General features: G+C 49.3%; 1 protein-coding gene and 1 long non-coding RNA gene across 4 annotated transcripts; one reads left to right on the plus strand and one right to left on the minus strand.

The window, feature by feature from the left end:
* Positions 1–4569: 4569 nt before the first annotated feature.
* LOC128803623 (uncharacterized) lies at positions 4570–6258 on the minus strand. The gene is made up of 2 exons (XR_008435782.1): positions 5598–6258; positions 4570–5501 (listed from the first exon to the last, which is right to left on the minus strand). It is a non-coding gene; the product is annotated as an uncharacterized LOC128803623 (long non-coding RNA).
* A 97-nt stretch (positions 6259–6355) lies between these two features.
* Positions 6356–13933, plus strand: WDR73 (WD repeat domain 73). Of its 3 annotated transcripts, none has more exons than XM_053969575.1 (10): positions 6356–6422; positions 6500–6567; positions 6942–7030; positions 7709–7797; positions 8914–8981; positions 9655–9828; positions 10944–11318; positions 11907–12141; positions 12325–12887; positions 12976–13933. In XM_053969575.1, exons 1-9 carry the CDS (start codon positions 6382–6384, stop codon positions 12392–12394), a joined length of 1209 nt encoding a protein of 402 aa, XP_053825550.1. In that variant the 5' UTR covers positions 6356–6381; the 3' UTR covers positions 12395–12887; positions 12976–13933. The 3 variants fall into 3 exon arrangements, with proteins under 3 accessions (XP_053825550.1, XP_053825557.1, XP_053825564.1); XM_053969582.1 differs by having other exon boundaries at positions 9655–9819; XM_053969589.1 differs by lacking the exons at positions 12325–12887; positions 12976–13933 and having other exon boundaries at positions 11907–12304.
* Positions 13934–14335: the final 402 nt, after the last annotated feature.

Consider the following 14335-nt stretch of genomic DNA (forward strand, 5'->3'; position numbering starts at 1 on the left):
CGGCTGCCCCTGGCGGTTTGTAAAGGAAGCCCCATCTCCATCCTTTTCTGCCGCCTCTGTCCGCCATTGTCCACATGCAGAGAAACGACTGAACTCGGGCCACAGCGCCTCCTGCACCCCAGGGGGAATCATCGCACTTGCATTGCTCAGCTGAGGAGCCACCAGCGCCCCTGCCGGCTGTGACCGGAACTACACCGAAGGGGAAAGTGCTTGGCAGCCGAGAAAAGGCTGTTATTGAGTCTCTGGTTTTGTTTGTTGTTGGTTGCAGTTTTTCCTGTTTGCCTTGTTATACATACTAGTAAAGAACTGTTATTCCTTTTCCTATATCTTTGCCTGAAAGCCACTTAATTTCAAAGTTATAATAATTCAGAGGGAAGGGTGTCATATTCTCTATTTCAAGGGAGGCTCCCACCTCCCTCGGCAGACACCTGTATTTCAAAGCAAGACATGCTAGTCTGGAGAAAGAAAACTCTTGAATAAAATTAAATAATTAAATGAATGGCTGAAGAGAGTTGGCCCACTGTTTCACAATACTTTTATGCAGTCAATGTCCTTCCATAGCATCTGTCATGGAATCATTTTATTAATATAAATCTGCCTCTTACTGCAGATTTGTAGGAACAGGATGTATATCAGGGCAGCTCTTATGAACAACTCTAGTGACAAAAAGCTCGATGGCAAAGGGCTAGGTTTGTGTGGCCAGGCTTTGATAGCAGAGAGGCTAGTGGGGTCAGTTCTGTGAGAAGATGCCAGAAACTTCCTCCATGTCTGGCAGAGCCAATGGCAGGTAGCTCCAAGGAAGATCCATCGCTGGCCAAGGCCGAGCCCATCAGCAACACTGGGAGCACCTCTCAGACAAAGCATTCAAGAAAGTAAAGAATACTGAGCAACTTCAGCTGGACAGAGTGAGAATATGTGAGTGCAACAGCCCTGCAGTGTCCAAGATCAGTGCAGAAGGAGGGGCAAGAGGTGCTGCAGGTGCCAGAGCTGAGATTCCCTGGCAGCGGATAGTTCAGCACATGGTGAGGCAGCTGTGCCTCTGCAGCTCATGGAGGGCATAGGGGAGCAGAGATCCACCTGCAGCAGCTGGAGGACTCCATGCCAGTCAAGCTGAGCCTTGACTGAACTCAGGAAGAGTGGAAGAAGAGAGGAATACAAGGAAAGTGTTTTATGATTTGGGCTTTATTCCTCATTATCCTACTCTGATTTGATTGATAATAAATTAAACCTATTTCCCCAAATCAAGTCTGTTTTGCCTGAGGTGGTAATGACTGAGTCTGTCTCTGCCCTTATCTTGATCCGGCAGACTTTTGGTAGATTTTCTCTCCCCTGCCCTGCTGGGGAGGGAAGTGACAGAGCCACACCCTCACTACACCTCATGAGAAGCTTTTAGCTGTTACAGACCATGAATGAGAAACAAGGAGCACAGGAGCTGAGTAGTCCAGCCTGGACAGGGAAAATAAATGTGCAACTGAGGGAGTCATGATTATATCTCGCAGGAAAACCTGTAATTTTGAAGCTGAAGGTGACAATTTCATTTTGAAGGTATTTGTGAATGTTGTCATGGCAGAAACAGAACATTTACAAGAGCACGGTTGCTCTGCAATTAATAAAGAGTACAGAAGTGTTTTTCAACTTTGAGGTGAAAATGGCTTGAGACATGCAAAAGGCACTCCTATTAAGCTGCAAAAAGACAAGTACAACCACATTTCACCTTCTATGTGCTGTCCTCTCTTCCCTGCTGCCTTTGTAGCACTTTCTAACATGACCTCAGTGATGGACTGGGAACTTGCACTGCCCTCCTCTCGCCAACATAGGAAGTATCAACAGATCAGTACAAGCCACATAGCCCACAGCAGCCCATGACCAGGGGCATCAGACTGTCACCTTTGCGCACAACAGGATGAACATTACTAGAGTGGCAGCTAAAGCAGAGTAACAAATGTATCCTAGGAGATGATTTCATCCAGCCTGTCTCTGCTGTGCTATTCCCCAGACAAACACAGGCCCACCTCAGGATTTATTTTTCACACTGTAAAATAAAAGCAAAGTGTGTGTTTTCTTTTTTTTTTTCACCTTTCCTTTAGGTGTGTGACCAAAAGGATTGTCACTGCGATTTTGGATGGACCGCAAGCTGGAAGAATTTGAAGGCCATGTTGACAGTGGAGCACCTCCTCTTTTGCAGAGTCAGCACAATTTGGTAGGACCTCTCTGCACATCATGCTGCCTGTCTCAGCTTCATTTTCCCAACAAGTTCCCCATCTATACTTTTGGACCACTTTAGGCTTTATTCAGGTATCTCTTTGTCCCTTGCTTTTGGCCATGTCAGGTTTGATGGTGAGGAAGCTACAGGGGTCACTTCTGTGAGACCTGTATTTTCTTTTCTCTTGCCTTTTATATCATTCATGTTGTGTTTTTGATTGCCTATCAGACTACTCTCCCAGTTGCAGATCAATTCAATTAAGCACGGAGGCCAAGCAGCCAGCAAATAGTTCATTAAGATGGTTTATGAGGCGTTGTTCTGAATTCATCAAAACCCTCTTGAGAAAATCCTCCTCTTCTCTTAACATGGATATGCAACTGAGCTCCAATCCTGAGAGGACAGGACATACAGAGATATTTTGCTGCCTTCCTATACATTGTTTTAAGTCACTCAGCAGTGCTCCACAAACCCTTTGCACACAACAGCTGACATCCTTCCACCTCTTCCTCAACCCTCTGCTCATTCATTTGTCTACTGACAAAGAGCTTTTAGATCTTTCTGCTGTTTACTTGCTCAGGCAGGAAGAGGCCCCATGGCACTGCAGAATGACAACTGTTTTGGGCAGTTAACAGTTTATAGATCAAATCAATCATTCTTCAATTATCAACTCATGGTGACATTTCACCTCTGTGTTTCCTTGGGAGGCAACCCAAGTGGCATTCCTTTGATTTCCACTCTATCACTCACTGAAAAATGTAAACAAATGTTGAAAAAAAATATTTTAAGATAGTGTGTGAAGATAAATTCTCTTATCCTCTTACCGTTTTATGCATTTTTTGCAGGTCAGATGGGTTTATAAGCTTAACTGAAAGAATATGGAAACATGGCTGTAGACTGGGAGAATGTTCAAAATCCCAGACTAGGAAATTAACTGTTAAGGAATACATTTAGGACAGGTAGCTCAGTGTGCAAGCTGCAAGTGGAGTTCTGCATGGTGGGAAATGGCAGGAGCCTGAGGCCAGAGGGAGGTGAGCAGCCACTCAGAGACACGCCAGGATCCAATAACTCCAAAGGAAGACCTCAGACTATTGCACACAGGATGGAAAAAAACTTCTGCTATTAAAAAAAAAAAGTAAACAAGAAAATGCTTTAAAGTTCTGTTGTGGTCTTCAGGAAGTAGAATCACAGAATCACAAGATAGGTTGGTTTAGAACAGACCTTAAAGATCATCTCATTCCAAACTCCCTGCCATGGGAAGGGACACCTTCCACTAGACCAGGTTGCTCCAAACCCTGACCAACCTGGTCTTGAACACTTCTAGGGGTGGAGCAGCCACAGCTTCTCCAGGCAACCTGTGCCAGGGCCTCCCTACCCTCACAGGCAAGAATTTCTGCCCAATATCCCATCTAACTCTGCTCCCTAGTAATGTGAAGCTGTTACCCCTTATCCTGTCACTACATGACCTTGTACAGATCTTTCCTGTAGGCTCCCTCTAGGTACTGAAAGGGGCTCTAAGTTTTCCCTGGAGCCTTCTCATCTCCAGGCTGAACACTCCAAATTCCCTCAGCCTTTACTCACAGCAGAGGTGCTCCACCCCTCTAATCATCTCCATGATCTCCTCTAGACTTGCTCCATCAGGTCCATGTCCTTCCTGTGCTGGGACCACAGAGCTGGATGAAGTTCTGCAGGTGGGTCTCACCTGAGTGGTGTAGAGGGGCAGAATTCCCCCCTTCTCTACTGCCCACAGGGCTTTGGATGCAGCCCAGCATACAGAAATTTCTGGGCTCCCAGTGCACACAGCCAGGGCATGTTCAGCCTCTCACCCACCAGCAACCCCAAGTCCCTCTCAGCAGGGCTGCTCTCAAACCATTCCCCACCCAGTCTGGATTTGTGCTTGGACTTGACTCAACCCAGATGCAGCAGCTTGCACTTCATCTTGTTAAACCTCATGAGATTCCCATGAGCCAGTTCTCAAGATGTCCAGGTCCCTCTGATTGACATCCCCTCCTTCACGTGGGTCACGTGCATCACTCATCTTGGTGTCATCTGCAAACTGGCCAAGGGTCCACTCAATCTCTTTGTCTGTGTCATTAATGAAGATATGAAATAACACTGGTCCCAGTACCATCAGGACATCAGCGCCATCCTTCAGGAGCCACTGATCACTGATCACCACCCCCTGGATGTGACCATGCAACCAATTCCTTGTCCATCTCACAGGCCTGTTGTATCTGCAGAGAATTCTGGTACTTAATGCACTGCAATTAAGGGATAAAATTACTCTACTTGTAGCAGACACTGTACATTATGTATTGTTCTAGCAAAAGGGTAACAGTATGTCCATCCAAAACTCAGCTGTGCCAAAGGAAGGTGAAATATTTAGTTTTATTTTGGGAAAGGGGCAACAAATGATAAATCCAGAAAGAACAGAGGCAATAATTGAGCTCCCATGTCTGGTCACAAAAAGCAGGTCACAAGGTTTTCTCAGAGGTGTGGTGTTTTGTTGACTATGGATTCCAAGGTTGGGGGAATTGACTAAGTCTTAAGTCTCTAACTAAAGCAACCAAGAATGAAGAGACAGAAGAGCTGTCCACACCTGGACCCAGGTGCAGCGGGAGTACCAGAATGCATTAAGTTGCTGTCAGCAGCAGCAACTCTAACATCAGAACAAGCATAAGATGATTTAAGAAGATGCATCACGCTAAATCCAGTGAGCCTATTACCTCTACCTGATGATGGAGAACATTCCAGTGTGAGCAAGTGATGCACATTTCAAATCCACAGACTGATTTAACTGATGTTCCTTCACATTGCCCAGATACAGTTCTATTTGCAGATGGATCATCCTATTCCCTGCAAGGACATCTCATTCCAACCCCCCTGCCATGAGCAGGGGCACCTCCCACTAGACGAGGTTGCTCCAAGCCACTTTCAGGGATGGGGCAGCCACAGCTTCTCTGGGCAATCTGTGCCTTTTTTCCTGCTCTTTCTAAATATTTCTCTCTCCAATTTAGATCTCTTTACCCTATGTAATAGTCTTCTGAAAAGATATAATCATGCTTTCCCCTTAACACAGTGATCCATGGGATCTCAACTAAGAGACAGGATTTAACTCACTTCATATTTCTGTTTTCTTGTAATTTTACATATTTACATCAGAGAACACGTGACTCATCTGCATTCAGTTGAAGGTACCTAATGCTTGTTTTTTGAAAGATGCCATTGTCACACAGTCACAGAACCATCAAATTGTTTGGGTTGAAAGGGACCTTAAAGTTTATCTTGTTCCAGACCCCTGCTATGGAAGGGGCAAAGAATTTCAAACATTAAGCATTGAAGATTCTACTGGATGGAAAGCTGGATATGATCTGGGAAATGAGAGATGTGACTGTACCTGTGTTTCTGGCTGTGGCTGCTGACAGAGAACATCCTGCAGTTGTTTGATTATAGGCTTGTGTCATGTCTGCAAAAGAAAACAGACCAAAAGTAAGAGGAACAAAAAGGACCGAACCTTGGCAAGAGCTTGGAGCAACAGAACAAGAGGGAAAGCAGGTTTTATGTTTTGGAGTAACACGGCCAGTTCTGGGGACCCAAACAGCAGGACAAACAGCTGGTGTGGCAAGTCCAGGAAAGCCGTGGAGATGTTTCAAAGGCTGAAGGCCCTCTACTCTGGAGACAGGCCGGGAGAGCTTGGGGTGTTCTGCCTGGACAAGACTCTGAGGAGAAGAGTAGGAGCCCCTTCCAGTGCCTAACAGGGCTCCAAAAGCGATGGAAATGGACTTTGGGCAAGGGCCTGGAAAGACAGGAAAAGGAGAATGGCTTCCCACTGACAGGGGCAGGGTTAGATGGGATATTGGGCAGAAATTCTTGGTTGTGAGGGTGGTGAGGCCCTGGCACAGGTTGTCCAGAGAAGCTGTGGCTGCCCCATCCCTGGAAGTGAAGGCCAGGCTGGATAGGGCTTGGAGCAACTTGGTCCTGTGGAAGATGTCCCTTCCCATGCCAGGGAATGGAACTGGGTAAGCTTCGAGGTCCCTGCCATCACAGCCCACGCCGCCACTCGGGGTTGCCGGACTGTCACACGCTGCTCATTGGCTCATGCCGGCGCCTCAAGCCCTGTGACGTCACTTCCGAGCGTTGGCCTGTGACGTCAGGAGCGCGCCGGGCGGGCGGGCGTTGCCATGGAGGCGGCGGACGAGTGGCTGTTGCTGTCGCTGCGACTGTGAGGGACCCCCCGGACCCCCGGCACCCGGCACCGACCTGAGCACCGCCGGCCTCATACCCGCCCTCTCCCCGCAGGTACCGCGACCTGCACACCTTCGAACTCCAGGCACCCACCCGCCTCATCGAATGGGCCCGCGGGAACCGTGAGTGCGAGGCGGGGAGTGCTGAGGGGAGGAGAGGGACCAGGCTGGAGTCTGGCGGGGTGGGGTGGCTGTGGCTAGCCGGAGGAAAGAAGGAGGCCCAGGGGCCAGGCTGGGGCCCGTGTAGCGGGAGAAGGGGGAAAGGAGGCTCTGGGGATGGACCAGTCTGGGGTCCCAGAAGGGAGGCCAGGGTGCAGGGCCAGGACCCCAAAAGTGGAGCTAAGTGGCTGGAGCTGTTCCGGGTTCAGCCTGGGCTCGAGTTCAGGGTCTGGTGGTCCATGGACTGTGCGGTAACTCGGGTTTGTCTCAGGGAGGGTGGGCTGGGCAGGGGGGCAGCCCTCACCATGTTCCTGGCTCTTCATGCCCACTCCACCAAGATGTCTGTGTGGCCGGGTATGGACAGTCTGATGGGAACGAGATCTTGCAGCTGATCCCACCACCAACGCTGCTGACAAAGGAGACCCAGGTGGGTGTTGCAGCCAGGGCGGCACCAGACCTCTCTGACCTCCTTGGCATGATATTTTCAGAGACCAAGCCAGGGCTTGGTGGCCTTCATGAGCTGTTACCTGTTGCTGTGACAAGGGCATGCCCAGGGATTGAGCAGCTTTGGTTGAAAGGAAAAGCACATAAGTCACCTATTTGTTGTCCAGTCATGTTATCCTGCAGCTGCTCTGCAGACAGCTTGGGTTGTGGATACTTCATCTCCAGGGATGTGAATGAAAGCATTTCAGGGGGAAAGAGAACAGATGAGCACAGGAAGCCAAGTGAAGAAGGGGCTTGCTGAGCAGCTCAGGCCTGTGGGACCATCCTGCAGAGCACTAAGGTTAGCCCTTGGGTGGTGACCTCTGCACTAGAGTAGAAGGTGGTATTTGGTCACTAGGTAAGTAGAAAGCTCCTGAGCCAGGTGTACACAGATGGCAACAAACACAGGAAGAGCTCTTGGAAGCAGCTTTCTCCAGACTTTTGTTCTCGCTGACTATTTTGGGGTCCTTCAGACCTATATCTTCTGTTGAAAAAGGCAGCACTGGACAGGGAAGAGCTATACCAAGCAAGAGTTTGCCTCATGTCTCTGTCATTTTTTGTGATAACTGAGCACAAGTTGTGCACCGTTGTGTGAAGAAATGGCTTTGCCTCTGATTTCTAGGGCCTGTGTCCAGAGAGAGATTTCAAGGTAGAATGTGGTGGATTTTCAGAGCGCCCAGTGTACAGCCTGAAATATGTGCCGGACACCAGGTATGACCACAAGGTCCTTCCCAGGATGTGTTGGAGAAGGAGAAGGGACTTATTCAGTGAGAGCAAACTCCTTTTCCATGCCTGCTTCCCAACCCTGCCAGCTCTGAGACCAGTGTGAGTCTGGGCCAGTTACCAAGAAGTGCTGATGTTGCTGCTCCCTACCCCACTTCTGAGCAGCAGGGGCCTGTAGAGTTTTCCTGCTCTACCTTTCTCCAGCATTTGACACTGTTTGGAGCTGCTTAGCAGCAGAGTAGGACACTGGTGGCTGGTGCCACTGCTCTGCAAGACCCTGTGTATGCAGGTTCAAAAGCTTTTTCTCCTGCTCTAGATTTAGACCAAACAAATACCACTGGCTGATCTCTTGTTCAGTGTTTCTTCCTACACAATTCCCCACTGACTACTTTAGGGCTGTCTGGATCATTCTTAGTCTAGTCCTTCTGGAAAATGTGATAATTAAATCATAGAATCATTTAGGTGGGAAAAGCCCTCTGAGACCATTGATTCTAAGCATTCCCCTATCACTGCCAATCCCACCACTAATACATCCCCAAGTGCCACACACAGCTTCTAAATCCCTCAAGGGATGGCAACTCCACTACTGCCCTGGGCAGCCTGTGCCAACGCTGGACACCACTTTCAGGGAAGGAATTTTCCCAATATCCAACCTAAACATCCCCTGGTGCAACTTGAGGCCATTTCCTCTTGTCCTGTCCCTTGTTCCTTGGGAGTAGAGCCCAATTCCCACCTGGCTGCACCCTCCTGTCAGGGAGTTGTAGAGAGTAAAAAGATGCCCCCTGAGCCTTCTTTTCTTCAGGCTGAGCACCCCCCGCCCCCCCCCCAGCTCCCTCAGCCACTACTCATCAGATCTTCATAAAATATCCTCATAAATGCTGTTGCCTGGAACTGTGTTTGCATGAGCTATGTGGAGCATCCCTGCATAAGGAGTTTTGGGATTATGGTCCTTCCAGCCACCATTCTGCTCCAAGCAGAGGCAGGAGTTCCTGTTTACAGGAGCAGCAGACCAGTTTGTCCCAGGCTGGGGAAAACAAGGCTGTTCTCTGCTCCTGAGGAGACTCTTTTGTGAGACTCTTCTGTGAGACTCTTCTGTTTCCTCAGCTTGCTGGTAACAAGTGGCCCACCCAACAGCTCCCTCCAGGTCTGGCAGGTATCAGCAGAGGACTCTGGTAAGGGTTTCTGAGCTAAAGTAGTTTCCCAATGCAGTTGTTGTTGTATCTCACATCTCTAGCTTCCCCTTCTTCCTGTGTGTCAAATATGAGGAGAGGAGTGCCACTTCCCTGTCCTGAGTGACCACACTTGTGTGGCACAGGCTGGAGAAGGATACAAGACAAGGGTCTACACCAGTTTTGGTGGTTTGGACTTAACAGCACAAACCTCATTAGAGAATTAGTATGTTTAGGCCTACCACAGTAGCCTTGCACTGCATGTAGTTGGCACAGTGTCCCCGTAGTAACTTCAATGGTTAGAAATATAGTTCCATCCATTGCCTTTCGGGATAGACCATGATCCACCTTACTTCTCTCAAAAAGAGAGAGACTGCTACTGGGAAATACTTGTAAACCACCTGAAAGGAAGTGCAAAAGAAGGAGAAAACTTCTTCATTGAACATAAACATCTCAATTCACAAATTTTCATTCATTTTGCTTAGCATTTTGTCAATCCTTGCTGGATGAGTTGGAAAGGGGTTTTACCCTGAAGAGGGGGTTAGGCATAATTAGATTTCTTACTGGTTTTGTAGGTCAGTTTTACCTTGGTGAGGTATTGTTGTGAAACAGCTTAATTGGATGGATTACTTGGTTCTCAATGTGTTCTACATCTGTTTCTGTCTCTTCCTAATAGATCTTATTAAATCTGTAAGCACCATAGCAACAGAAAATGGCACTGAGCAATCCTGGGCTAAAATTGCCACCATTTCAGCCAGAGCCCCATGGGTCCTTCATGGCTCAAGACTTGACAGAGTCCAAATTACAGAGGTTGAATCAAGGAAAAATGTCTACACAGCAGGTATTCAAGGCAAGCTTAATGTCTTATTTTTGGAAAGATGAAGTTTGGGTAAAGCAATGCTAATTGCTTGAATAGCAAACATTTCACTGAGCAGGTACTTTTGGAGATGTGTAAGTGGTTATAAAGATATTTGCCACAAGTATATTGTCTTGAGGAAAGAGGTGATTATTGTCAGGTCCATCCAGCTGCTTACCACTCACATTACACTGATTTCTCATATTTCTGCTCCAAATCTGGGTACTACCGGAGTCCTGCAGATAGTTTCAGTGTGGAGAACTGGGTTCACAGAGGGATGCTGTGTGTGCTGCCTCAAACAAGGGAGGTGACAGCCTGGTTACAGTAGGTGGTGGGTGCAGGTCTGGTTTCCTTGGGGATCTCGGGACTATCTGCCTTCACCTGTGCAGTGAGACTCAGTCCCCACAGAGCTCATCGCTGGGGAGGGAGGAGGGGATGTGTGTGTCTAGTGGCAGTATCACAGCACTGAGGAAAAGGAAGGTCTGTTTGTCACTGTCCCCGTGCCACAGGGACTCAAAGAATCTTGGAGTGGTTTGGCTTGGAAGAGACATTTAAAGTTCATCTCATTCCAACTCCCTGCCATAAGCAGAGACATCTTCCACTAGACGAGGTAGCTCCAAACCCTGACCAACTAGCAGGCATGAGGCAGCCACAGCTTCTCTGGACAACCTTGTCAGGGCCTCACCACCCTCACAGACAAGAATTTTTGCCCAATATCCCATTTAGCCCTGCCTTCTGTCAGTGCGAACCCATACCCCCACGTCCTGTTACTCCAGGCCCTTGTCCAAAGTCCCTCTCCAGCTCTCTTGTAGCTCTGTTAGGCACTGGAAGGGGCTCCTTCTCTTCTCTCTGGAGCCTTCTCTTCTCCAGGCTGAACATTCCAATCTCTCCCAACCTGTCACCAGGACAGAGGAGCTATAGCCCTCAGAGCCTCTCCATGGCCTCCTCTGGACTCATTCCAGCAGCTTCACTCTTTCTGATGCTGGGGGCCCTGGAGCTGGGAGCATTACTCCTGAGCATACATCCTGCTTTCTTTCTCAAGCAATACTGCAGCACAGAAATCCTGAAGATGCTCCTCATTGGACCTGAGACTTGCCTCTCTTTTCCAGCTTCCAGAGGCAGTGAGGAGCTCAGCAACCTAGCCTTCCTGGACTGCAACACGCTGCTTCTGTGCTGTGCCACAGGCCGGCTGTGCCTGGCTGACATCCGACAGCCACAGGGTCTCATGGAGACCATGTCAGTGCCCTCGGCGCCATGCAGTGAGCAGTGGTGCATGGGCACCAGGCCTGGAGCTCAGGGCTTGGAGCCAAGCTCCCAGCCCGTGGCTCGCCTCTCAAGCAGGGGACTCCTAACCCTGACAGACCTCAGGAAAACCTCTGAGTTCTTGGCCTTGGCAAAGGCCAAAGTCCCCTCTTCTGGTTCAGGTGCAGAATTCCTGTGTGTCTCCTGGGCTCCTGCTCTGGAGGGCTACCTTGCCATTTCAGGTAGGTGCTTAGGGCAGAGATCTCCTTTTCTGTGTGCTTTTTTGATTTATAATTTTGTGAAGGCCCAGTTCACTCCACCTAAAACCCCCCAATGACAGGATGGCTTTTCAGTGCTGCCCCTGGAGCCAGCAGAGATGCCAACTAATTGTCCTCTGCAGCTGCCTCTTTCCAACAACTCTGAAAGGGGCCTGGGTGGGTTCTGGAAGATGCCTGCTGCCTTTCTGTGAGATCAAAGGCCCCAAGCTGACCACAAGCACTGCCCTGATAGTACCAGTCACAGCCTGGCTATAGGATACAGCATTGATAATGCCAGCTGGGCAGCAAGGCTGCCTCTTGACCAGAGCCTTGCATGTTCACACCCATGAATACACAAACTTTGGGGATCTGGTCTGGGCTCTCCGCAGCAGCTGTTTCCTTGAGACACTCTCCTCAGAGGCAGAGCTGCTCTCTTCTCACAGGTTTCTAGCCTGGGCTATTTTTCCTTGTTCCTGCTGGGAGGTAATCCTGAGCCCAGCTGGACTAGAGCAAAGCAGTTAATTTCTGCACTCTCTATTCCTTCTTTATCCTTTTAATTCCCTTTTATCCAAGGTTTTGATGGCACCGTGCATGTGTATGACACACAGAGCTGGGACAGCTCTGGCAGGGAAGCAGAGCCCATCTTCGTTCACAAAGGCCACACATTTGGTGGAGCAGGTGGCAGCAGGGACCCTCCCCTGGTCACTGTGCACACGTGGCATCTGCAGAAACCCAGAACTTTGTTGTCAGCAGCGAGTGATGCTTCCTTGCATGTCTGGGACTGGGTTCAGCCCTGTGGAAAGTGTGGGTAGGTGGTGTTTTGGTGAGATGGGGCATTTCCTGCCTCTGCTGTAGTGTGCATGGGCTTTAGTGTGTATGTTTGCCTGCAGATACTGCTTGGAGACTGTTGCAGTGAGCAGAACAACTGTAAAATTTCTATTTTAATAATAGTAAAAATTTTGCCTGTGTTACTTGTTCTCCTGTGTACCAGCCTTCAGATGAGAGCTGTGCCTGTGGTTCTGACTGTGGCTACTGGCAGAGAACATCCTGCTGTTGTTTGATCATAGGCTTGTGTCATGTCTGCAGAAAGGGAGAGGAGCAAAAAGGAGAGACTTGACAAGGACCTGGAGTGACAGGACAAGGAATGGCTTCACACTGACAAAGGACAGGGTTAGATGGGCTATTGGGAAGAAATTCTTCCCTGTGAGGGTGGGGAGGTCCTGGCACAGGTTGCTCAGAGAAGCTGCTGCTGCCTCATTCCTGGATGTGCCCAAGGCCAAGCTGGATGGATCTTTCAGCAACCTGGTCTAGTGGAAGGTGTCCCTGCCCTTGGCAGGGAGTTGGGAATGGATGAGCTTTGAGGTCCCTTCCAAATCAAACCATTCTCAGATTTCATGAAAAAAAAAAACAGGAATTTGAGGAAACAGGCTCTTTTGTGGGATGTTTACCCATTGTATTCCAGGCCCAGAGCACCAAGGGGAAGCTGCACCCCCCAAGGGGTGTTGACATTTATGAAGGCTATACTTCAAGAGCACCTGGGGAAACCTTACACTGGTAATGTGCTGTACTGACTCATTCTGTGCCATGGCAACAGTTGTCTACCTGGCAGCTGAGCCTGGAACCTGCTTCATTTTTCTCCCAGGACAAGCCATGTGAGCACTTCTGCTTGTCCCAAAACTCCACGTGGCAGCATGTGAAGCAGGGGCAACATGTCCTGCCCAAGGCTGGGGATGTTAATGTTTTGTCACTTACTAAAGGCATGGATCTGTGTCACCACCAATCAACAAAAGGAAAAGCCTGTTTGAGTCCTAGAGAAGCTGAGCTCTCCTGCAGGAGTGCCTGAGCATCCTTTCTGCTTCCAGGGGTCCACAGCAAAACCAATCCAGTTGAGCCAGAGCTGAACTGGGGGAAATGGGTTCTGATCAAGAGCCTGGGAGCATTTCTGCCCCAGTGCAGGCAGCAGGGAGGGCTCCTGGCTCTCTAGTCTCTTCATCTGCTCTTGAGTCAGTTCCTTCCGGCTGTGGTAGAGCTGAGTGTGCCCTTCCCCTGCACCAAGACCTGCAGGTTTCTGCGTTTAGGAGGTGGCCTTTCTGCCCCATGACTCGGACCTGTAGCAGCCCTAGGAAGGGCAGTGTGTATAGTACACAGACATGAAGGGCTCCCGGAGAGGGATCTTGGAGCTCAGTGGGTTTTCCTCAAGCACCCCTGGGAGCAGACAATTAGGCAGAAGTGCACTCAGATTGTGCAGCTCCTCCTTCCTGGGGGAAACACCCACAGTGGGAGTGTCTCACCTTGGAGAGGTGAGCTCTAAGGCAGAGAGACCACTGGAGCCTTCCCAATACCCCAGCTACCTCTTCCTGACTGCCCCCTTTGCCAGGACATGTGGAGGAGCTGACCCCCATCCCTATCACAGTGATGTAGATAGTGCAGTGAGGACAGGGAACCGAATTTGCTTGGCTTTCAAAATGGGGCTTAAGCAATAGTTCAGTTTGTACCCATCTGAACTTCCCTTTTTTTTTTCCTAAAATAACTTAAGCCTTCTTGTCCAGCTTGAACCAGATTTGACAGAGGACTGGAGATATAAAAATATTAAGTACTCACAGATGCTGTGGGAAGGGATTATGCACATAGGAGGGATCTGGAGAGTTGTGCTGGGCAGTAGGGACATTGCTCTCAAGAATGCACCACATGGAGTCTCTGGCACTGTCCATATGGAATCAGAGTCTAGTTGTGTGACTGTGGAGACTTTGGCTTTGTTGGAGCCAGATTTGTCTTTGGCAGGGAAGGTTGGCACAGCCTCTGACACCCATAAGGTGAACCAACTTAAGGACAAGGGCAAGGGCAGCCCAAGCTGCATGGGACATGAATGTGTCCAACCTCTGCTCTCCCTGGGACCACGGAGAGGTCCTCCAGAAGGCCTGTCTTCACTGAGGCCATAGAGTTTTAACCCCTGGGCAAGGTAACACAGCTGGATACAGAATCATGGAATCATTCATGCTGGA

The sequence above is a fragment of the Vidua macroura genome, chromosome 2, assembly GCF_024509145.1.
Source record: "Vidua macroura isolate BioBank_ID:100142 chromosome 2, ASM2450914v1, whole genome shotgun sequence".
NCBI lineage: Eukaryota > Metazoa > Chordata > Aves > Passeriformes > Viduidae > Vidua > Vidua macroura.